This window comes from Pogona vitticeps, chromosome 2 (genome assembly GCF_051106095.1).
Source record: "Pogona vitticeps strain Pit_001003342236 chromosome 2, PviZW2.1, whole genome shotgun sequence".
In the NCBI taxonomy this organism is placed as follows: domain Eukaryota; kingdom Metazoa; phylum Chordata; class Lepidosauria; order Squamata; family Agamidae; genus Pogona; species Pogona vitticeps.
The window spans coordinates 17,673,708-17,696,409 of record NC_135784.1 but is presented as its reverse complement, the minus strand read 5'-3'; the positions used below and the strand labels follow the sequence as shown (position 1 = coordinate 17,696,409).

Here is a 22,702-nt window from a genome sequence, read left to right as displayed (position 1 = left end):
CAGGGTGCCTACACAACGCCTGCGGGCCTGGTCCATCAAATTGTGCTGAACCCTGGTTTGTGCCCATCTCTAGAAGAGAACTCCCACCATTCACCACAATAACAAAGCAAAAGGAGAGGGCTTTCCTCAAGGCTAAACAATTTAAGAAAAGCCATTCTGTCCCTTGTCATAATGTTCAGTTCAGTTCAGAATTTTTTACTTGTATCTTGTCCTATGCTGTTGACATAGGTGCCTTTTCCGTCATTATTGATTCATTTATGGGTTGTTGGTTTTTTTGCTTTCCCCTAAAATGTCCTGGTTCGTACCCCTGAAGATATGTGTGTCCCATGTTGGGAACCGCTATTCTAAACTGAGGGTTTTCCCACCCTTTTCCCCTCCAGCCAGTGGGGTGGGAGGAAGACCCACGTTGTCTTGTGACGGATCTGCCTCTTTCTAAGCCCTGAAGATGTCAAGGAAAGTTGCCAAGAGCCACAGAAGAACATCTATTAATCAAGAAGGTTACAGCATAAAAAGCAATGCAAATAGTCCTGTCTGGCTCTAGGAAGTTAAGGCTTTCCCTAGAGGGGCGACACCCCACAGCTGTTCTGAGTCTTGATTCTGCTGTTCCAAAGCTGTGGCAAAAATCACCCTCCTACATGGCCAATCGGATTAGTTTTTGTACCAGCTGTTGATACGCTGATTGATAAGACTTTGGCCTCACCAACCCCTGGGACGCAACTCAGCAGAATACAGTGGGGTCTTGACTTGAGAACTTAATCCGTATTAGAAGGTGGTTCTCAAGTCAAAAAGTTCTCAAGTCAAATCTGCATTTCCCATAGGAATGCATTGAAAACCATTTGATCCGTATCTGCTCTTTTCCGTCCATAGAAACTAATGGGAAGCTGCTATTCTGCCTTCGACCACTAGAGGGGGATATTTTGTTTCTTTTTTTCTTAGGTCAAGAAAGGTTCAGGGAAGGCAGGGAAAATACAGTCCAGGCAGTACCAGGCAGTCTGAAGACTGTCTCCCAATCCACTCTCTAAACGCTGGGAGGAGTGAGGAAGCAGACAGGCACCCTTTTCACTGGCCAACAGTTAACTGAACGTTCACATTTTGCACTTTCCCTGCCTCCCACGTGATTTTTTTCAGTTCTTAACTCAAATCTAAGTACTTAAGTCAAGTCAATATTTTCCTATGAGAGCGGTTCTTAAGTCAAGACCCCACTGTACGGTTGTCTTGGATTTAGCTGAGAGCCAGCAAAGTGAACTGGGAAGAGTGGGACTCTGGTTTCAAATCCCTGCTTGGCTATGAAAACACACTGCTGTGTGGCAGTAGTAAATCTTTCCTTAAGTACTGTATCTCCCAAATCTTGAAAACCAAATTACAGCCATGACTCCGTTACAAGTTGATGGCACATAGCAAAGATAACAAAGGATCTACCCAGGGCAGTGGAGTGATGGATAGCTTGCCTAGAATGTTTCTCCCCCTACAGAAGGTGATGGATTATTTCCAAATAAATAGTTGCACTGGTCTTGGTTCAGCAGGTTGACCAAATTAAAGCCTGTCTCGGATGTCTTGGATGCAAAATACTGTCTCGGATGCAAAATCCGTCTTCTAAGATGAGTTTGAGGAAAGGTGAATTTGGATCCACAAAAACTCACACTGAAACAAGTCTTGTCAGTTTTTAAAAAGCCAAAGCATGTCCTTGGCTTTCTCCCATCCTTTTTTCTTTCTTTCTTTCTTTCTTTTCCACCTTTTTGTTTCCTCAACAAACGGTTTGATTATTACAGAGTTACAGTCCACAAACATCTGGAAAACGAAGTGCTTGTTTTCCTAACCTGCCCTCGTGGCTATGTTTTGGAATACCGTCTATATTCCTGAACTATGTACAGTATGTGTTTCTGGTCATCACAGTTAAATGTCTAAATTGATCAAAGGCTCTCTGTGGTTTTAGCAAGTAACCAGGCTTTTTGCCACACAAAGAAACAACACAACTTGCATTTTTAGCTTCAGGAAAGAAGAAAGCCAACATTGTCTAGGAGCCAACAGATGCTATGTGCTAAGAGGAGGGCTGCACCAACTCACAGGGAAATGATTCCACACACACCCATCAGTTTGGTAGCGGGTGGAAGGCCTGAAAATAGCTGTTCATTCATTAATTGGCTTGTTTCCATATTTCATTGCAAAGTTGAGGACCCTGAGAATATTGGTCTTGGAGACTCTGTCCTTGATCTGAGCGTGGGCACATTTGATTCAGGTATTCGAAGGAGAATCTATGTTTTATGATTGAGGTACTGACTTGTAAAAAACACACACCACATAATCATAATGAATAAAGGAAGAGGGGGGGAAGAGAAGAGGATGTGGAATGTGGAAATGATGTCATATTGGGGCATTACAGAGGATCCATTAAGTCTGTATTTACTGGGTCAGGTCAGACAGAGGTGTTCTAATGGATAAACATTTCCAGATAACGTAGGCTAACAGAAAAATCAGACTTGGTTGTAGTTGCTTTCAGTAATTGCTTTTATTATAATTCCTGTTCTCTTGTTCAGACTGTACTTAGATGTTTTAAAAAAACGAAATGGGGAAGCGTCCCATTCCCGTATTTGATTATTCAGAGAGAATCACTTAACACATATTTTCTCTCTGTGTTAAGTCTCTCCTATTTTCAAAAGTAATAAAGTTTATTATTCTTTTACTAAGATTCACTCTGTGTTCCTTTCTTTAACCCCCAGCCAGCTAACCGGGGCAACTTTTCCACTACAGAAGATTTCTTGAATGAAAATCAAGATAGCTTAGCATGAAAGAGATATGTGAATTGACCTGTGTCTGTGATCTTCCAGTACTGAATGGGCATGAATTGAGGAGGGGAACAAGTGGTGGCATGTTGTGATTCTGAGGTGACTGTATTGAAGGTGCATGAATTAAAGGCATTATGGTCTATGCCTCTCATTTGAAAGAACCTCCCACTACCTTCAGCAGAGATGCAACACCACAAAAAGAAATGTGATCAACCACAAAAAGAGATACTGTACTTCTGAAACTCCAACCTGAGCCTTTTTTCTTAAAAACAATAAGGGGTGGGTGGAACAGAGATCCTGCAAGTGGATGTGATCAAGGAGGCCAGATGCAAATTGCTGATGCTGGTCCTTTTAAGGAGCTACTTGGTTGGTAAAAATTTAAGAAGAATAAAATAAAATAAAAAGACAAAAGTATGGTGGCACATTAAAGATATTTTTTTTGGTGTGAGCTTTTGTGGACAATTCCACTTCGTCAGACATAAGAGAAAGAGATCTAAAATGGCAAATATTTATACATGGCATCAAAATATCGATATCAGAATACAGTACAGAGATCTTGATTCGTTCCTAAGAAGGTCAGTGAGAATTCAACATTGTGGACATAGTGTCTTTGATAGGCAGGTTTTTCGTTGTGCTGTACAGGGTAGAGTAACATGAATGTTGGCTAGACCGGCTTTTTACAGTTGCTAATGAACTTTCCCCATTGCACACCAGTGGTTCCCAACCATTAGGTCCCCAAGATGTTCTTGGACTACAACTTCCAGAAATCCTGTCCAGCACAGTTAGGGGTGAAGGCTTCTGGGAGTTGTAGTCCAAGAACATCATGGACCTAAGGGTGGAAGGAGGGAGAAAAAAAGCCCAATGGAGCCCTTCCCTTAAAACCAGATCTTAGCCCCTAAGACTTGTGGGGTGTGGTGGACTGGACAACTAAAGGTTTCCTAGAGAGGAGGGGGAAACTAGGGAGAGGGCGGGACTTCCATTGCAAATGTCCCTCTTGCAAAAAGGTCCCTTCCTGTTTCTTTTTTTTCTTCCTCCGGAGGGAAACGAGAACCCTTGGATTTGGGAGTCGGGGGCTGCCCCCCAATTGTACCAGGGTGTACGGTAATGGTGAGTCTTTCCCGGGGCTGGAGACAAAGGGGGACCCTGGGTCCGGAAAGAGAGGACCCCAAACTCCCAGGTTCAGCTAAAGGGAAGGAAGCGACCGGCTCCCTGCCAAGCGTGTTTTAAAAGGTATTATTGATCATTGTTACCATTTTGATATAGGACTTGTTTATTTCTTTTTAAAAAATTTTATACTTACTGTTTTTCGCTTTTAAATACTGTATCCTTTTAGGGAGAAAGGCGGGATAGATAGATAGATAGATAGATAGATAGATAGATAGATAGATAGATAGATAGATAGATTCATTCATTCATTCATTCATTCATTCATTCATTCATTCATTCATTATTGGAGATGGGGAGAGGGGTGGTCCTCAAAGGGAAGCAGATCGGTAGTTCTTTAATTGCTTATTTTCTGAGGGGTTTTTTTTTTTGCCAAGGAGAGGGAGAAGCTCTATCTTTGGGGGTGGGGGTTCTACCTCTTTGGTTGCAAAAATGTTCTGGTTTGCCTGAGAGTTGACCCCCCAAAAAAGTCATTTGGAGGAAAATGCATTCGATGGTTGTTGTGGGTTTTCCAGGTTGTTTGGACATGTTCTAAACGGTTTTCTTCCTAAATGCATTCATTAAGGGTTGTGGTGACCCCATGATCTTTTGATGCCAGGAGACCGACATTCAGAGTTCAGCAGTTTGTGGGATAACAAGGACCCCATTGGCCCCTGTTCCTAAGGGGAAAATACTTTGATTTCAGGGATGCGTAATGGGCTGCGAGAGACTCAGGCCTCTGTCTTCCATCAGAGGTGAATCTCCAGGGGACTAAGAAGGATTTTTTGGGGGGGGGGCACTGCCATTCTTCTCCCTCCAGAGGCAAAGATCTCAGTCTGGCCAACAGGAGGGGTGGCCTTTTAAGGTGGTGGATGGCACTTAACGGTTGTATTAGGAGTTAAGATGGTGATTATTTATTTTTAAGGGTTGAGTTATAGAGAAGGAGGAAGGGACTTTCCAAAACCTGTATAGGCAACAAGAAAATCAAAAATAAATCCAGAAAGGGGATCTGATGTGGGGCTCAAAACGTGGGTTTCGTTTGAAGTAGGATGAAAGTGCAGACATTGGTTCTCTGCCATGAAGGTGATAATCGAGAAGAGAACTTCCTCCTCAAAAAATAAGGGAGAAGCATTATGGGTTTCTTTAAAGTGACAAGTGCAAAAAAATATATATCTAAAATTAAGAATGGGTTCGTTTTTCAGAAGGATCTGTAAAGATTCCCAGTCATCCAGGTGAAGCTGAGTCATGGCAACTGGACTTTTTTCTTATTAGGTTGAAACATTTTGCAACTCATCCAAATACCTAGCTTCTTCAGTCGGAGGAGAGTTGATACGAGACCCCTGATATGTCCTCCTATTTCAGAAAGATATTCATGTTTTATAGGAGGAACTTTGTGACACAGTGGTTCAACGGCAGTACTGCAGTGAAGACTCTGCACACAACCCGAATTCGATGTTAACAGGCTTAAGTAGCCGGCTGTTGACTGCACTTCCATTCTTCTGATGTCGGTAAATAGAGTACCCGGTCTGCTGGGTACGGGGAGGCAATATGTAACCTGCATAATTTGATTGTACACTGCCTAGAGAGTGTTTTAAGAACTATGGGGTGGGTGGTATAGCAGCAGCCCACTTTGCTTTATTTGTATTCAGTTTGAGTGAAATATTACCACATGGTCCATAAATGACCATTTCTTGAAGTGAATGAAGGTTAATGTTGTCTGGTGATAACCAGATATGAAAGGTTAGATATCACTGGAGTGGGTGGAATGATCCTCAGATTTATGAAACGGTAAGTCTCTCATTTCTATTTCTTCCTTGATTTTTTGTTTTTAATGCCAGGAACAAGATCTGTATTCCACATTTTGTCTTCCACACATAAGACAATAATCGTCCGTAGAGAAGCATTTTAGCTTTGCTGGGAGAGAGAAGGAAGGAAGGATTCCACCTTTTACTCCACTGAAGTGTTTGCTTGAGGATAAATTGGCGATGGATGAGAAGAACTCAGTTGGCCCTGAAGAACCAGGAGGCCATGATGCTGTCAAAGCTGGGAGCAATGGGGAATTCGGGGGAAAAACAGCAGACAGGGTCATATACGAGGGCATTAATAATTCAGGTGAACGGCAACAACACTTTCGGCAATATTGCTATGACAATGGTGAGGGGCCCCGTGAGGCTTGCACCCAACTCCACAAGCTTTGTTGTCAATGGCTGAAACCAGAGCAACACATGAAGGCTCAGATCCTGGACCTGGTGATCCTGGAGCAGTTCCTGGCCATCCTTCCCCCGGAGATGTCCAGCTGGGTGAGGGAATGTGGAGCGGAGACCAGTTCCCAGGCGGTGGCCCTGGCCGAAGGCTTCCTCCTGAGTCAGGCCGAGGAGAAGAGGCAGGAAGAGGAGAAGGTGAGAGAGCATTTGCTTCTGGTGACTCTCAAGTAGAGGTGAACAGCACATGGCTCCTATGTCCCTCTTTTCTTACCCCCCTGCCCGACGTGACACCTGCCCTGACAGCCACAGCGAAATGTGTCAATATTCTATTGAAATGGGTGCTCCCTATCTCTGTTGATAGCAAGGCTCATTGAGTGTGTTCCCCTTTCATTACACTGGTGCCTTGCTTAACGACATTAATTTGTTCCAGCAAAATCGCTGTAGAGCGAAAACGTAAAGTGAAATAAAAAAGCCCTTTGAAATGCATTGAAAACCGTTCCGTGCATTCCAAAGGGCTGAAAACTCACCATCCAACAAAGATCCTCCATAGGGGCGGCCATTTTCAGTGCCTGTAGAGCGAGGAATCCGTCCAAAAACACAGCAGGGAGCCATTTTGAGCACCTGGCGGCCATTTTGTAAACCTGACGATCAGCTGTTTTGATCATCGTAATGCGAAGAATTGGTTCCCGAAGCAGGGAACCAATCTTCGCAAAGTGAAAAAAAAAACCATTTAAAACATTGTTTTGTGATCGCAATTGCGATCACAAAAACATCGCCGTGAAGCGGATTCGTTGTTATATGAGGTAATCGTTAAGCGGGGCATGACTGTATTTCTTTATCCTTTGTGTTTTCGGGGGGAAACCCATCAGATTTTACCATTGCCCTGGCTCTGTGAGTAAATCTGGCAGGATGGAGTCGCAGTGGCAGATGGTTCCTTCCAGTGGCCACCTGGGAACAGTGCAAACCCCCACAAGATGTCCCTTGTCCTTTCTCTGTGAGAGATGGAGAATGATGAATTCTGTGATGGTTGCTCAAGCTCAGATGTCTTATTTCACCAAGTCCCTAACTCCACTCTCCAAGATTTTCTGTTCATCTTTCCTTTTCTGTTGCTTCTCCTTATTGCATGCCTTGGATCCACGCTACTTTTTCAGACTGAAGATCTATCTGCCGGAGTTCCGTCCGAGTTCCTTGTGGCACCGAAGACTCCATTGGACAAGGGACAGAGTCACCTGAGAGAGGAGAGCAAGCAGGCGGGAGACCGAGGTGGCACCTTGGAGGGTAAGAACTGATGCTGGACAAGTGCATGTATTTGATCTCATGTTCCGAAGCATACAGACAGCATTAAGGATAGCAGTAGGAACGAAGCTTAGGTTCACACTTTTCTGCATATAAAAATTGACCTGGGGCTTCTTAGTAGCTATACCTGTGCAACACGAGCGATATCACTGTTACAATACTGGAGTGTATGCGTAATTTGCATGCAGCTTTGTCTTCTTGCACTCTTTAAACTCTTCAGCAAAAACCTGCCGATGACCTCATTCCCACTGTGCAGGTAGAACTAGAAGGATTTTTTAAAAAAATTGATTGTTGTGTTCTGTTGTTTTTAAATGTGTTTTTGGTATTGATTTTATTTACCATTTTTAATATAAGACTGGTTTAGTTCTTTTTAAATATTTGTATACTTACTGTTTTTAAATGTTGCATTTTTAATGATGTAAATGTAATGAATGATGAATCCTTTTTAAAAAGAAAGGCAGAATGAAATATTTTAAATGAATAAAATAATTAATAAACTGCACAACAAGAATTTGCAGTTGTGTTCCAATTATAAGCACTTGAATATGTTTTTGTTTGTTTTTTGGTAGAAACCACTTTTTAAATTTGTGGCTGCAAGGTGAAATGGGGAGACATGCATTTCACCCTGATAATACAGAGAACTAGTATAAATATTTCAAATACAAATTAAGGACAGGACAGGTTTGTGTGACAATTATCTAATCTTGTTATTTTTATGACTTGATGAGCATTTTGGGCTGACTCCTCCCAGTCCAAATCTGACCAGTATACCACACTGTCATACAGTTCAATGCTATGCCTTTCCCTGTGATCTTAGCCTGTTTTGTTCAAAGGGTTTGTTGTTGTTTAGTCGTTTAGTCGTGTCCGACTCTTCGTGACCCCATGGACCAAAGCATGCCAGGCCCTCCTGTCTTCCACTGCCTCCCGAAGTTGTGTCAAATTCATGTTGGTAGTTTAGATCACTGGTTCTTAACTTTCGGTTATTCAGGTGTTTTGGACTGCAACTCCCAGAAGCCTTCACTACCAGCTGTGCTGGCTGGGGTTTCTGGGAGTTGCAGTTCAAAAACATCTGAGTAACAAAGGTTAAGAACCACCATTCCCTTCTCCTCTTGCCTTCACTCTTTCCCAGCATCAGGGTCTTTTCCAGGAAGATTTACAGTATCTTCTCATGAGATGGCCAAAGTATTGTAGCCTCAGCTTCAGGATCTGTCCTTCCAGTGAGCACTTGGGGTTATTTCCTTCAGAATGGACAGGTTTGTTCTCCTTGCAGTCCAGGGGACTCTCAAGAGTCTCCTCCAGCTCCACAATTCAAAAGCATCAATTCTTCCCCGGTCAGCTTTCTTTATGGTCCAGCTCTCACTTCCGTACATCACTACAGGAAAAACCATAGCTTTGACTATTCAGACTTTTGTCGGGAAGGTGATGTCTCTGCTTTTTAAGATGCTGTCTAGGTTTGTCATCGCTTTCCTCCCAAGAAGCTTTAGGTGTTTTTAAATTTTGTGGCTGCTGCCACCATCTGCAGTGATCCTGGAGCCCAGGAAAGTAAAATCTGTCACTGTCAAAAGGTTCACTTTCTAATAAATGTTCTTAGGATGCTAACCATGTTCTTGAGATGTGTTGATACTTCTTGCTTCCCACCCCATTTCTTCCTCTCACAGGGGTTGGAATGACACTGGCAATGTGTGCTGAGTCGTCTCTTCTTCCTTGGGATGAACCAAAAGAAGTAAAGGTAAGAATTTCTGGGAAGACATTGCTTTTCTCTCTACTTCACTGCCTTCAGTAGGATAGGAGATAATAGATCTCTTAAAGTATATGAGAAAAACCACAATAAGCAAATAGAGAAATATTTATCCATTCAGATTGACACTACAGTCCATCCAGGCCTAGGGCTTTGAGCACTTAACTTTTAAGTCTGAGGTCAAATCCCTTTGTATTCCACTATGTTACTCTAACTTAGGGTTTGGTTACAGGTTGTAATACTCCTGATTGTGCCCCAAGTTTAGCATGCTTGAAATTGATTTTAAAACATTTATCTACCTGTTGTACAGATAAGCATACACTTTTTTCAAAGTCGAAAAGCACGTTGGTTGTTGTAGGTTTTTCAGGCTGTTTGGCCGTGTTCTGAAGGTGGTTCTTCCTAACATTTCTCCAGTCTCTGTGGCCGGCTTCTTCAGAGGATAGGAGTAGCACTCTGTGCTTTGGTGCAGTTTGTTTGAGAGTTGAATATTTATAGCTGTGGGATCAGCTTTTGTCCTTTTCAGGAGATTGGGTGATTATGGTGATCAGCGTGTTTTTTGTTGTGGGTGTATTGTTGTGATAAAGGGGAGAGATAATCTGTCACTGTGATTGATGGGTGTCGTTAGCTGGTCTTTCGTGTGCAGTGATCACTGGTCCTTGACCTTTGGCAGGCTGTATTTTTCAGTGCTGGGAGACAGGCTTTGTTGAGTTTTAGGTTTAGGAAGTTTGGGGATGCTGCCACACATCCCCGGCTGTGTTTTCTGGCAGGGAAAGTCCAGGGAAGCCCACCCGATCTGCCACAGTGACAGGAGAGCATAGTAGCCAATGAGGAGGGGCAATGGTGAGGCCGTTGGAGTGGGTGGGGCAGGCAGGATATTTATTAACAACAAGTAGAAGCTCACAAGCATACTTTCTAGTCAAGGGAAGAACTTCACTCCCCCCAGATGTTCATCCTTTCTTGGACCTCATAGGCCAAATTCAGCTCATGATGTTGCTGCCACCACCACTGTGGGTAACCCATGCTGGAATAAAAATGACATGATTTTAACTGGATTTATAAAACCCTGAACCAGCTCCCTACTGAATTCAACAGTCTTGTCACATCCTTAGGGTTGCATTTTTTTTTCCTGAAAGGTGCCTCCTCCGCATTTTCCACACAGCAAAAAGGTATAATGTGGTTCTCTGCATGCTGGGATTGGCAGCACGTGTTGCAAAATCTGGGAAATTGTTTTGTTTAGGAACATTTTTGAAGATCTGTGCATTGTTCCTATTCAGATGAAAAGGTTCTGAAGTTAAAAAGTGTGTGTGTGGCAGGGGGGAAATCAGGTTTGGAGGACATGGAAATGATTTTTCCACCCTTCATGCCTGATCCTCGTTGTGGCACATAACAACACCACAAAGAAAACGAGAAGCAGTCCATGTAGTTCAATATCCTGCTTCCTACAGTGAACACACAGATGCCTGTCAGAAGCCCACAAAGTGGACAGGAGGGCAGTAGCCCCTCACTTGGCTTGTTTCCTCACAACAAGTACTCCTGGGAGATACGCTGCTTCTGGGCCACCCTACCACTTCCCCATTCCCCCAAAAAGAAAAATTTAATGTTTTTTTTTAAGGTTGAAAAGTATCCATGTGCCCTACACTATGTATGTGGGGCAGTTTTGTCCTGTTTTGAGGTTCCCCCAGCATCCTTAGGCCCAGCACACAAATAAAAAAAAAACAATGTCAACAAGAGAGCAGAAAAAGATTTTGGGGGTACCAGGGGTGCCCTTCTGAGCTTGAGGGATCAGCATGCACAGCCCCTGGCTCTTTGTTGAGTGCCTCCGACTGCAAGGCGCTGGTAACTGAATCCCACATTAAAAGTCTGTGAATTCTAACCAGGAAAATTGACTCATGTGATATGAGCCTCTGTTCTTGCTTAAGCTAGAGAGCAGTATTCTTTTTTTCATCCAGAATCCAGTGACTTTTGAAGAGGTGGCCGTGGGTTTTGACCAGGAGGAGTGGGCGCTGCTGGATCCCGACCAGAAAACCCTGCACAGGGAAGTCATGGAAGAGAACTACAAGATGGTGGCCTCTCTTGGTAAGGCTCCCCATTCCCCTCTCTGATGATCTCTCTCTAGCAATGGAGTTATACAGTAGGACCCCCTATCTGTGGGATTGGTATCCACGGATTCACTTATCCGCTGCCTCAAAATATTAAGCAACAACAACAACAACAAAAAGCAATACATATTTTTATGTATTTCCAATGTGTATTTACTGGAGCTGGCTACTAGAAGGAACCAGAGATCATACAATCTCTGGCATTTGCTACCTCTTTGTTTTTCAGCATCCGTGGAAGGGGGGCTTGGAACCAGTCCCCTGCAAATATCATAGACCTACTGTGCTAACAATGATAACAGTCAGAGCAGTATTGCAGTCCAAAAAGGCTCTTGAGAGATCCTTAACACAGGGTTGGGGAACATGTTCTCTTCTAATTTTCCCCTATAGAGTCCAGGAACTCAAACTATTACAGTTGTGCCCCGCTGGACGATTACTCCACTCTACGAAGAATCTGCTTTACGTTGATGTTTTTGTGATCACTTTTGTGATTGCAAAACGATGTTTTAAATGTTTTTTTTTCACTGTGTGATGATCGGTTTCCTGCTTCGGGAACCGATTTTCACTTTATGACGATCAGCAAACAGCTGATTGTCGGGTTTCAAAATGGCTGCTGGCTGAAGAAAATGGCCCCCTGCTATTTTCTAGGACGGATTCCTCACTTTACTGGCACCAAAAATGGCCGCCGTATGGAGGATCTTCGCTGGACGAGCAGGTATTCAGCCCATTGGAACGCATTGAACGGTTTTCAATGCATTTCAATGGGTTTTTAAATTTCGTTTGATGAAGTTTTCGTTCTACAGCGATTTTGCTGGAACGAATTAACGTCATCAAGTGAGGCACCACTGTATATAGAAGGCAATGCTATTTGGACCTTATACTTCTGATTATTCAGGCTGTTGTTTTGTAAACAGGAAGCTCTCTGTTGCTGTACTGATGAACAGTGCCATATTTTCTTCTTCCCAACAGATAATTGGACGAAAACAAAAGCAGGTGCCAACTGCAGAAAGTGTTTTCTGGACAAACTGGACCTTGCCAGGCACCAGGGGACCCAAGCAGAAGAGGACAGCAATTCCAGAGAGAATTACACGGGAGACAAACCATACAAATGTCAGGAGTGTGGGAAATCTTTTGTCAGACATTCAAACCTTCTGATCCACAGAAGAGTCCACACAGGAGAGAAACCATGCAAATGCAAAGAGTGTGGGAAATTCTTTGCTCCGAGTTCCCAGCTTATGAAACACATGAGGCTCCACACAGGAGAGAAACCGTTCAAATGTCAAAAGTGCAAGAAATGCTTTGCTCAAAAGTCGGACCTTGCCGTTCATGAGAAAGTCCACGTGGGAGAGAAACCACACAAATGCCAGGAGTGTGGGAAATATTTTTTTCAAAAATCTGTGCTTGTGAACCATCAGAGAGTCCACCATACAGGAGAGGAACCATACAAATGCCAGACCTGTGAGAAATTCTTTACTTCCAGTTCACACCTTCTGATGCATGAAAGAGTCCACACAGGAGAGAAACCCTATAAATGTGAGGAATGTGGGAAATGTTTTGCCCGGAATTCATCCCTTTTGATACATAATAGAATACACACTGGAGAAAAACCATATAAATGCCAGGAGTGTGGGATATGTTTCGCTCACAGTTCTTGCCTTGTAATTCATCGCAGAGTCCACACAGGAGAGAAACCATACAAATGCCATGAATGTGGAAAATGTTTTCTTTGCAGCTCCCACCTTGTGGCTCATCAGAGAATTCACAAGGGAGAGAAGCCATACAAATGCCAAGAGTGTGGGAAATGTTTTACTTACAGTTCGCACCTTGCAAGTCATCGAATAATCCACATAGGAGAAAAATCATATAAATGCCAGGACTGTGGGAAATGCTTTGCTCTCAGTTCACAGCTTGTAAAACACTGTAGAGTCCATACTGGAGAGAAAGCATACAAATGCCAGGAGTGTGGGAAACATTTTGCCAAAAATTCACAAGTAGTTACTCATCAGAAAATCCACACAAGAGAGAAACCATACAAATGCCAGATCTGTGGTAAAAGTTACTCTTGCACTTCAGGACTTTTGACACACCAGAGAGTCCACACAGGAGAAAAACCATACAAGTGCCAAGAGTGTGGGAAAGGTTTTGCTCACAGTTCATACCTTGTGATTCATCGTAGAGTCCACACAGGAGAAAAACCATACAAATGCCACGAATGTGGGAAGAGTTTTATTTGCAGTTCCCACCTTGTGGCTCATCAGAGGGTTCACAAAGGAATGAAACCATATCAGTGCCAGGAGTGTGGGAAATGTTTTACTTACAGTTCACACCTTCTGAGTCACCATATAGTTCACACAGGGGAGAGATCATATAGATGCCAGGAGTGTGGGAAATGCTTTGCTCTCAGTTCACAGCTTGTGAAGCATAGGAGAGTTCACACCGGAGAGAAACCATACAAATGCCAAATCTGTGGCAAAAGTTATTCTTGCAGTTCAGTCCTTTTGATACACAAGAGAGTCCATACAGGCGAGAAACCATACAAATGTCAGGAATGCGGGAAATGTTTTGCCAATAATTCACAAGTTGTGACTCATCAGAGAATCCACACTGGTGAGAAACCGTACAAATGCCAGATCTGTGGCAAAAGTTATTCTTGCAGTTCAGTCCTTGTGATACACAAGAGAGTCCACACAGGAGAGAAACCATACAAATGTCAGGAATGCGGGAAATGTTTTGCCCGGAATTCAACCCTATTCAACCACAAAAAAGTGCACACAGGAGAGAAACCCTATAAATGCCAGGAATGTGGGATGTGTTTTGCTCGTAGCTCACATCTTGTGACTCATCGGAGAGCCCACACAGGGGAGAAACCATACAAGTGCCAGAAGTGTGGGAGATGTTTTGCTCGCAATTCATACCTTGTAACTCATCAGAGGGTCCACAGGGGAGAGAGGGCATAAATGTATCAGGAGATTTAGAATTTGTTTATTTACAATTTACATCTTTGGAATCATCAGACAGTCTGTACAGGAGGACAACCATGCAAACGCCAAGAGTGTAGGATTTACTTTGCTCTCATGGTGCAGTGGTTAGACTACTGTATTGCAGCCCAAACTACTCACAACCCAGATTTCATTGCCAGGTAGCCGGCTCAAGTTTCGCTCAGCATTACATCTTTCCGAGGTCAGTAAATTGAGTACCCAGTTCACGAGAGGTGGAGAGCAATGTGTAAATATATTGTAAACCACTCAGAGAGTATCTGTGAAGATTCTCAATCAGGAAGAAGCTATGTTGATGAGTAGTGAAACATTTCAACCTAATAAGGAACAATTCCAGACACCCAGCGCTATGGGGTGGTATATAAGCTGCTTGCTCTGCTGTCAGGTCACAGATTTTGAAGCACAGGACAGTTCTCACAGAAGAGAAAATGTACATATACCTGTAGTACAGAAAACATTTTGTTTACAATTCACATGTTATGAGTCATCGTTTTGTCCAAGAAGAGGAGAAACCATATAAATGCTATGAGTGTGACACCATTGCTGCTAAACCGTCGTTAAAAAATTTCAAACTTTCAGTCTTTCCAAGTTACAGCTGAGTCAAAAAAAAGGTCCCTTTTTGCCACTGGGGGACATTGAAGGTATTTAGGAAAAATTATATTGGTTTTCTATGCAACCCCTTTGTTATGCCTCACTGGGATATATGATGTGTACATATCCATAATTGGCTTCTATCTGGCCAGATGGTGTATGTGAATTAGAATTTGTATTCGCAAAGGCTTTCACGGCCGGGATCTAATGGTTGTTGTGGGTTTTTCGGGCTCTTTGGCCGTGTTCTGAAGGTTGGTCTTCCTAACGTTTCGCCAGATGCTGTCCTCTGAAGATGCCGGCGACAGAGACTGGCGAAACGTTAGGAAAAATAACCTTCAGAACACGGCCAAAGAGCCCGAAAAACCCTGAAATATTTTCTAATTATAATAAAATATGTTCTATACATATTTCTGAAGGAAACCACCCACCCACCCACCCAATTTCTGTGACTTGCCCTCACTGTCCTCTGCATTTTTTCTCCAGCAGATAAGATAATGGTGTGTCACTTGTGGCAAATTTCTGTGATATTCACTTGACTTGTAATGTGTGTGTCTTTGTTAAGGTTGTCATCAATTAAAATTGCTGGCAAAAAACAAGGTTTTTGGGTTGCAGAATAGCATTCTTTTGTGTTGCGGTCCTCTATAGAGGCTAAGAGCGATTTCTTCGGTTGCCCTTGGCAACTCTTCTCAGCCTCTTCATTTAGCAGTTCCCTCAAGATAAAAAATGGCTGGTCCTCCAGCTTTATCAACAGGAGAGAGAGAGGGAGAAGGGGAAGGGAAGTCCCTTTCTTGTTTCTGAGGGAAAGACTGTAGAAAACTCTTTCACCCTCCCCCCCCCCAAAAAAGGCAGGAATTGCCTTGGATTGCCTTAATAGGAGTGGCAGCCCCCCCAGTCCTGTTTCTGAGGGGGAAAGAGGCTTGGCCCACTTGAGACGAATAGCTCTCCTCAAATTATTTTAATACGGGATATTTCAGACACATTGTTAAATCGAATGCTTCCCCTTCTCTTTATTATTGAAGGAAATCTAAGGGACTGGGTGAGAAGAAAACGGGAGGAAGGAAGGTTAGGCGCTTCAGGTCCTTTTGGGGTGAAAGGCGGGAGATAAACATTTTAAATAAAGAACTTCCAAGCCTCTTTCCTGAAAAAAAGGGGGAAGAGAACCTCTCAATCTATTTAGATTATTTCTGTAGGAAAATGGGAGATTAATGGCCCTTAATTGTATTTGTCCGCACCGCTCAGGGATGGCTGGTGGAACAGGGTGGAGAGAGTTTATTGCTTCCATATTTCGGGGTGGTTGCCCTTGACACATCTGGTTACCCGTTGTCCACAGCTGGATATTTATTTCCAAACCCTTCTGTAGACAGGTGCCAGGTCATAGTGAAGGCAGGGACCACAGAAGTGGACAATCTTAATTCCATAAGAGATCTAGCTCTCCCAGGAAGGAGGACTGAACCCTCGTCTTCTCCTTGATCCACTTCTCTTCAAAATGCGGTGAATCAGGAGGGAACGAGGATGTGGGTGACCTCAAATATTATGTCTCCCTCTTCCCCAGATCCTGAAATAGTCCAGTTTTATTAGGGTTGTGCTACACGGTTTTTCCATCATGTTTGATTCATACTCCCAAGCTGTGGGCTGCTTCACGCATCTCCGGTGAAGTGCCGTTCCAGTCATGGTCTCTGGCCAGTCTGTCCCATTTTATCTGTAAACCCTAGTGGGGCAGGGACCTGCTCTCTACTTTGTCAAGCCTATGGAAGATAGGAGGGAATTAGGGTAAGGAACTGCTGGACAGCTCAGTGGTTTAGGCAACTGGGTGCTGAGCCAGAGTTTGGGAGTTCGGTTCCCCCCGCTGGAAATTCCTTCAGAGGGGGTGGACTGATGATCCAGAGGGTCCCTTCCAGCTCTGCAGTTCTAAGATGATGATGATGATATAAACAGCAGTAACAACAGACAAGTGCCTAGGCTGATGAAGGAATTCAAGACTTCCCAGTCACTCAGTGGGAAGTCCTACATCTGTCTCCTTGACAGGGGCTGGACTAGATGATCCAGGGGGTCCCTTCCAGCTCTGCAGTTCTAAGATTATTATTAGTAGTAGTAACGTTGTTGTTTAGTCATTGAGTTATGTAGGATTCAATGCAGAAGAGACGGAACAAAATGTAGGCAGGTGGATCAGGGACAATTTTTCTTCCCAACACCTCTTGGCTCCAAGCATCCTTCTCCTGCCACTCCAGTCTAAGACAAAAAAAAAAAAAAAAAAAAAAAAAAAAAAAAAAAAAAAAAAAACACGAAGATGCAGAGATTCTCAGGCAGCACTTTGGACCAGTCTGTGGTCTGTCTTTGTGTGCCTTGGCTTCATGCACACCATCTGAGGTGGGAAGCCGCAGAGCTACCTCTCCCTTAAAAGAGAGAGAGAAGAACCATTTGCCTGCATGGGTGTGAAAAGGCACACTTCCAAGTTGTTTTCTTAAAAATAAAAAGAAAATAAAAACAGCAACAAGCCAAGGATCCTGCAAATGGTGAAGAAGGGAGCTGGGTGGGAGCAGCGGACGCTGGTTGACTGGGAGAAGGAAGACCTGGGAAGAAAAAAAGATGGGAGAAAAGGGGGAAATAAGCCCAGAGATTTTGAGGGCAGGGAGGTTTCCCCCTGAAATCTAGAAGGAAGCAACAAATCCCACAAAATAGTGAATTGCATTATTTTGGGGGAGCTAGAAAATTGGTTTAATTAATTGCTTCACTTTCTCAGCAAGGGTTAAAGCCACAGAGTTGGGTTCCTAGAGAGGAAGAGCGCCAGGTGGGGGTGTGCAGTCAAAAAAAGTCCCTTCCTCCCCCCCCTCTCTTTTTTTTTGTTCTTTCATCGGAGAAAAGTGGGGCTGCCGGGATCTGGGGATCCCCCTCCCCAGTTGTGCCTGGGGGAGGTGATGTTGGTGAGTCTGTCCCAGCTGAGCTGGAGGGGAGGCGAAGAAGACCTGGGGAGGGGGCAGAGCGAGAGCAGGCGGAACCCAAATTGCAAGCCCAGCCAAGCGGAGGGAAAGAGGGACCCTCCCCCCCTCAGGCAGCAGATATTTGGTGGCGGTGTTATGGGCTGTCAAATTGCTGCCACTTTTGGGGAGGGGGGATATGAATGAGTGCTCTTCCCAACCTCCAAAAACCTAATTCCTGTTATCAAAATCCCTGTTGCAGTCTTGCAAAATAAAGGCTGTGGTTTCCTCCATTGAGTTAATCCATCTCAAGTTCAGTCTTCCTCATTTCCTACCTTTTTCCAGCTTCTCTTCTCACTTTATGTCTAAAGTATGGCAACTTCAGATTATGGTCATTTTATCATCTTCTAACAGTTCAGGCTTTATTTAGTCTCGCTCCCACTTACTTGTCTTTCGGATGGTCTGTGGTATCTGTAAAGCTCTTCCCCAACACCACATTTAAAAGGATCTGGGTTTTTTCCCCCTCCATTTCTTTCACTCTCTAGCTTTCACATCTGAATGCAGTTGGGAATTCCCTAGTATCTTGATGCTGGTCTTCAGTAACACATCCTTACACTTGAAGATTTGTTCTAATCCCTTCATTTATGCCATTCCAAGTCTCCGTCTTCTGAGTTGGCTACAGTCCCTATATTTGGATGGATGACTGAATGAAGGTACTGAAAATTCTTACAGCATCATCCATGTCTTCATTACCAATATTTTATAAATGTTGAATGCTAATTTATCTTTTGCACTTTCTTCTTTAAACCTCATGAGTAGTCACTTCATGTTGCTGTTGCTCTCTGCCAGTGAACATGATTTCATCTGCATGTCTTGAAATTATTAATTCTTTCCCATTAATTTTAATTTATCCTTTCTCTAAATCTAATCCAGTTTTCTGTATGCTATGTTTTGCACACAGATTACCTTTTTACTGCTGGGAATGATGGTTCCTGCTTCTAGTTCAATGCAGCCCACCCCCACCCCCCAAAAAAAAACTTGAACAGCCAAAGCAAAATGCAGATGGGATGAGGCAGGATGAAGTATTTTCTGCCAGATGTGAAATATCTGATCCTGAGTTGTAGAAATATCCTCATAAAGAGGCACTCAGTCCCTTAACAGAGTGTGAAATAGAACCTCCATCTCCTCAAGCAGTGTACCTGAGCAAATCAAGGAGAAATGTTATGAGTGTTATTTTTAATCACTGAATGAAATGAATTTTTCATAAATTAAAATAAATTTTGGGTTCTTCATGCATATCTATATCTATATAATAATATTTCTTGCACCAAAGACCACAGTAAGATACAACAGTTATAGTCAGTCATACTTATGCAAAATAACTAAAACTAGGGTGAGAGACATAATAAATATACATGCATGTTAGGTATCTTTAAGGCGGTATTTGCTAATATTATTGAGTTTATCAGATTATGTTCATGCTCTTATATTTTTGGAGCTCAGTCCTAGTTTTAGTCCAGATTCCTTACATTTCTCCCTGCATCTAGCTGCCTTTATTACAAATAGGGTGACGTTTTGGGTCATGTATTGGTTTGTCCCTTGAAGCAGGAAATCCAGTTTATCTTTCACACCCCAGAGCTGCATTCTCTGATGTCCATATGTAACTGACAGATGAGAATATAATAAATTAGATATCCCACAGCTAGTGTCCCACAGATACGTCATCTGTCTTGAACAGGTATACCATGGAATCTCCCCAGTTTCATCATTGATTCCATTTAGTAAAGGCTTTCTGGAGTTCCATTTTCATGGGATATGAGTATGACAGATATTTTTCAAATTGATTCAGATGTCTTGTACCTGCTAACCATCTCTCTCTCTCTCTCAGTCTTCTCTTTTCCCTTTGATTCCCTTCTTTTCCCTTCCTTCACATTCAACTCCTCATTTTCTATTGTCTTCCCTACTTCTATATCTCTTTCCCGCTCATACGTCTCTAGCTGAGGGGACGGTTCACTCTGTTTTCCCTCTTTTGGGTCTACCGCTCCTTCACATCTATACAGCACAATAAAAATTAACAGTACGGTGTCTTAGTGTTGCAGAGTTTAAGTAGCCGTGTCTCTTTGCACTAGGGGAGAAGATGGAGTGGTTCCTTTGATTCCTTTGGAGTCATGGTTGGAACATGGATCAAAGGTGAGGAAGTAAGACTCGCCTGGCCCTGAAGCCGGAATTGGTCCTTGTTCTATCAGGACTAAGAGCAGTGGGGAGGTCTGCAAGAGAATGGCACAGAAGATCTTGAATGAGGACATTGTCAGCTCGGATCTGCAGCTCCGGCACTTTAGATACTTCTCTTACCAGGAGGCTGAGGGGCCCCGAGAGGCTTGCAGTCAGCTTCATCATCTTTGCTGTCAGTGGCTGAAACCCGATCAACATACAAAGGCTCAGATCCTGGACCTGGTGATCCTGGAGCAATTTCTCAGTATCCTCCCACCTGAGATGTTGACCTGGGTGAGAGAATGTGGAGCAAAGACCAGTTCCCAAGTGGTGGCCCTGGCAGAAGGCTTCCTCCTGAGTCAGGCAGAGGTCACGAAGGAGGAAGAAGAGAAGGTGAGGGCATTTCATCTTGAGCCTTCTGTGGCAGTGATGGTGGCACATGGTCCCTATATCCTTTTTTCAGCTCCTACATCTCTTACTGTTGCCGTCCTTACAGCTGCTGCTAAATTTATTGGTGTTCTGCTGAAATGTCGTGCAACTAGCCTTTAAAGGCAAGGAGCACAAGAGGTACACATCTTGTTTAAAAGAAGACTCACAGCCACCAAAGCCTCTGGGAAGCACTTTAGAACAAGGTGCATGCTCCTTGTATACTTTGTTAAAGAAAACGGTTGTTGCCACTTCCAAACCACTAAATTGCTAATTCTTTAAAACCACTCAATGTGGTGTTTAGCATTTACTATTAAAATAGTGTTAGCTATAATCTGTGTTTTTCAGCATCCACAGGATAGGGAGCTTGGAACTAATCCTCCACACATACAGTGGTCCTGTTGTACTTTTTTGTAGGATTTTTTTTGGTTACTTTTAAAGTTGGTTTGAGATTGATCAAAGAGTGGCATAATTCTTAAACCTAAATCCTTACCTCAAATTCTCTGACTCTATCTCTGACCCTAATATGGTAAATAGGAAAGCCAATTACCATTGCATACACCTGAGAGGCAGGAAAGTTTTAAGGGCCGGATCCTACTTCTGCACTATTAAAGAGTAGGCCGGGTAGGTGGGGCTTGTCAGCCATGGAAGGCAGCCCATCTAGGAGAAGGAAAACTCCAATTTCAAACCTCCACTGGCTTGTGGCTATATCCATTCATGGAAGAGGCTTCAAGAGTTAATCTAGAAGCAAAATCCGGAGCTGGAGTCCCGAAGGCATTTCGTGTCGTTCTGCCAACTCCTGCGACGTTGCTGGAACCAGTTGTATTGGCTCTTGCCTTTCCACTGGACCATTTCAGCAATGTGGAGAGGGGGGATTTGCTGCTTGGGTAACAGCCTATCCTTCATACTACTTTACCCAGGCTTCATACTCTGGAGAGGACAGTTCTCGATACAGAGCATGTTACCATAGTCTCTTGAGATTGAAGGATGCCTATGATGATGTTCTCAAGGAGAAGGCACCTTCACCTCCAGACATTATCCACTCTGATTATAAGAATACAAGGATGTAGGACAGAATATCCCTTTCAGATATCTTTATCGCTTATATCCAAAACTTACCCACCAAGATTTCTACCTCTGTCACTCCTTCTCTGTTCTCCAGTTCAAGTCATGGAATCCTCTCTGCTTTTCCAGGTCTCAGATCTTTCTAAGGATCTGCAAATTGATTTCCCTGTGACTAAGAAGGCTTCAGCAGATTCCAGACAGAGTTTCCTCTGGAGGGGGTTCAAGCAGGATGTTGACAGAGATGCCGTCATGCAAGGCAAGGATTGAAGCCGGCAGGCGGTTTGCGTATCAGCCTGCTCATCCTGTCTGAAGTATGGATGAGTTACTTGTATTGCTATCTCCCCTCCACCAGTCTTTTCCAAGGTTAAACATTACATTTTAATTACCAGCGCTTGAAGGCTTAAAACATGGAATCCAGTCCTTTGATCCACACCCAGAAGGTGAAATTAGCAGAGAAGCAGCTTCACCCCATAGAAGCAGAGAAGGTCTAAAGCACAAACTAAGCTTAGGACAGCCCTATGTCTTGAAATTCACTCCTATCTTCTTTACCTCCATGTTTCCCCGAAAATAAGACATGATGTCATTCCTGCGTGTCAGTCAGAGGATAGAGGCGGAGTCAGAATGACAGTTAGAGAGCGAGAAGAGACAGTTAAAGGACAGTTGGAATGAGATAGGGATAGAGAGAGTTAGGGACCAGAAGTTATTGAGAGAGTGATAGGCGGGATATAAATTAAATAAATAATAATAATAATAATAATTTATTATTTTTATTATTTATTTAATTTATATCCCGCCTATCTAGCCAACTCAGGACCACTCTAGGCGGCTAACAATCAACAAATAATTAAAGTATACATATATAAAACTTTACAGAGATAGAAACCAAATAGAAAAGAAGGGTTTAGGAATAGATTAGAGGGCTTAGGAAAGAGAATTGAACAGTTTACATCATATGGAACAAGCAGGAATGAACATATAAGCTTAACAGGAGAAGTAGTGATTTAAAGCATAACGTAGTTCTGAATACAAGTGATTAAGTTATACGTTCTAATATACTTGCACACCTGAAACAATTCTATATTGATTTTACTTATTATTTGCTCATTAATAAAAGAATGCTTAATTGAAACCCCCTGATTCCTAAGTTATATGGGCAGCTCTTGTGTGTAGACTTGAATTGGTATTAGGATAATACCTGGTGGCAGCGAAAATCGGCGTGTTTACCTTTGCAGAGCCCA

General features: G+C 43.1%; 2 protein-coding genes across 3 annotated transcripts; both read left to right on the top strand.

Moving 5' to 3' along the window:
- Nucleotides 1-1,163: 1,163 nt before the first annotated feature.
- On the top strand, nucleotides 1,164-15,443 carry LOC140701274 (uncharacterized). The gene is made up of 7 exons (XM_072988123.2): nucleotides 1,164-4,013; nucleotides 5,310-5,434; nucleotides 5,765-6,325; nucleotides 7,282-7,408; nucleotides 9,085-9,155; nucleotides 11,114-11,240; nucleotides 12,230-15,443. Exons 3-7 carry the CDS (start codon nucleotides 5,912-5,914, stop codon nucleotides 14,215-14,217), a joined length of 2,727 nt encoding a protein of 908 aa, XP_072844224.2. The 5' UTR covers nucleotides 1,164-4,013; nucleotides 5,310-5,434; nucleotides 5,765-5,911; the 3' UTR covers nucleotides 14,218-15,443.
- Nucleotides 15,444-15,651: 208 nt separating this feature from the next.
- LOC110069970 (zinc finger and SCAN domain-containing protein 16) lies at nucleotides 15,652-21,847 on the top strand. 2 transcript variants are annotated; one of them, XM_078388200.1, is made up of 4 exons: nucleotides 15,652-17,768; nucleotides 18,308-18,475; nucleotides 19,892-20,366; nucleotides 21,594-21,847. In XM_078388200.1, exons 3-4 carry the CDS (start codon nucleotides 20,040-20,042, stop codon nucleotides 21,729-21,731), a joined length of 465 nt encoding a protein of 154 aa, XP_078244326.1. In that variant the 5' UTR covers nucleotides 15,652-17,768; nucleotides 18,308-18,475; nucleotides 19,892-20,039; the 3' UTR covers nucleotides 21,732-21,847. The 2 variants fall into 2 exon arrangements, with proteins under 2 accessions (XP_078244326.1, XP_072844311.2); XM_072988210.2 differs by lacking the exon at nucleotides 18,308-18,475.
- Nucleotides 21,848-22,702: the final 855 nt, after the last annotated feature.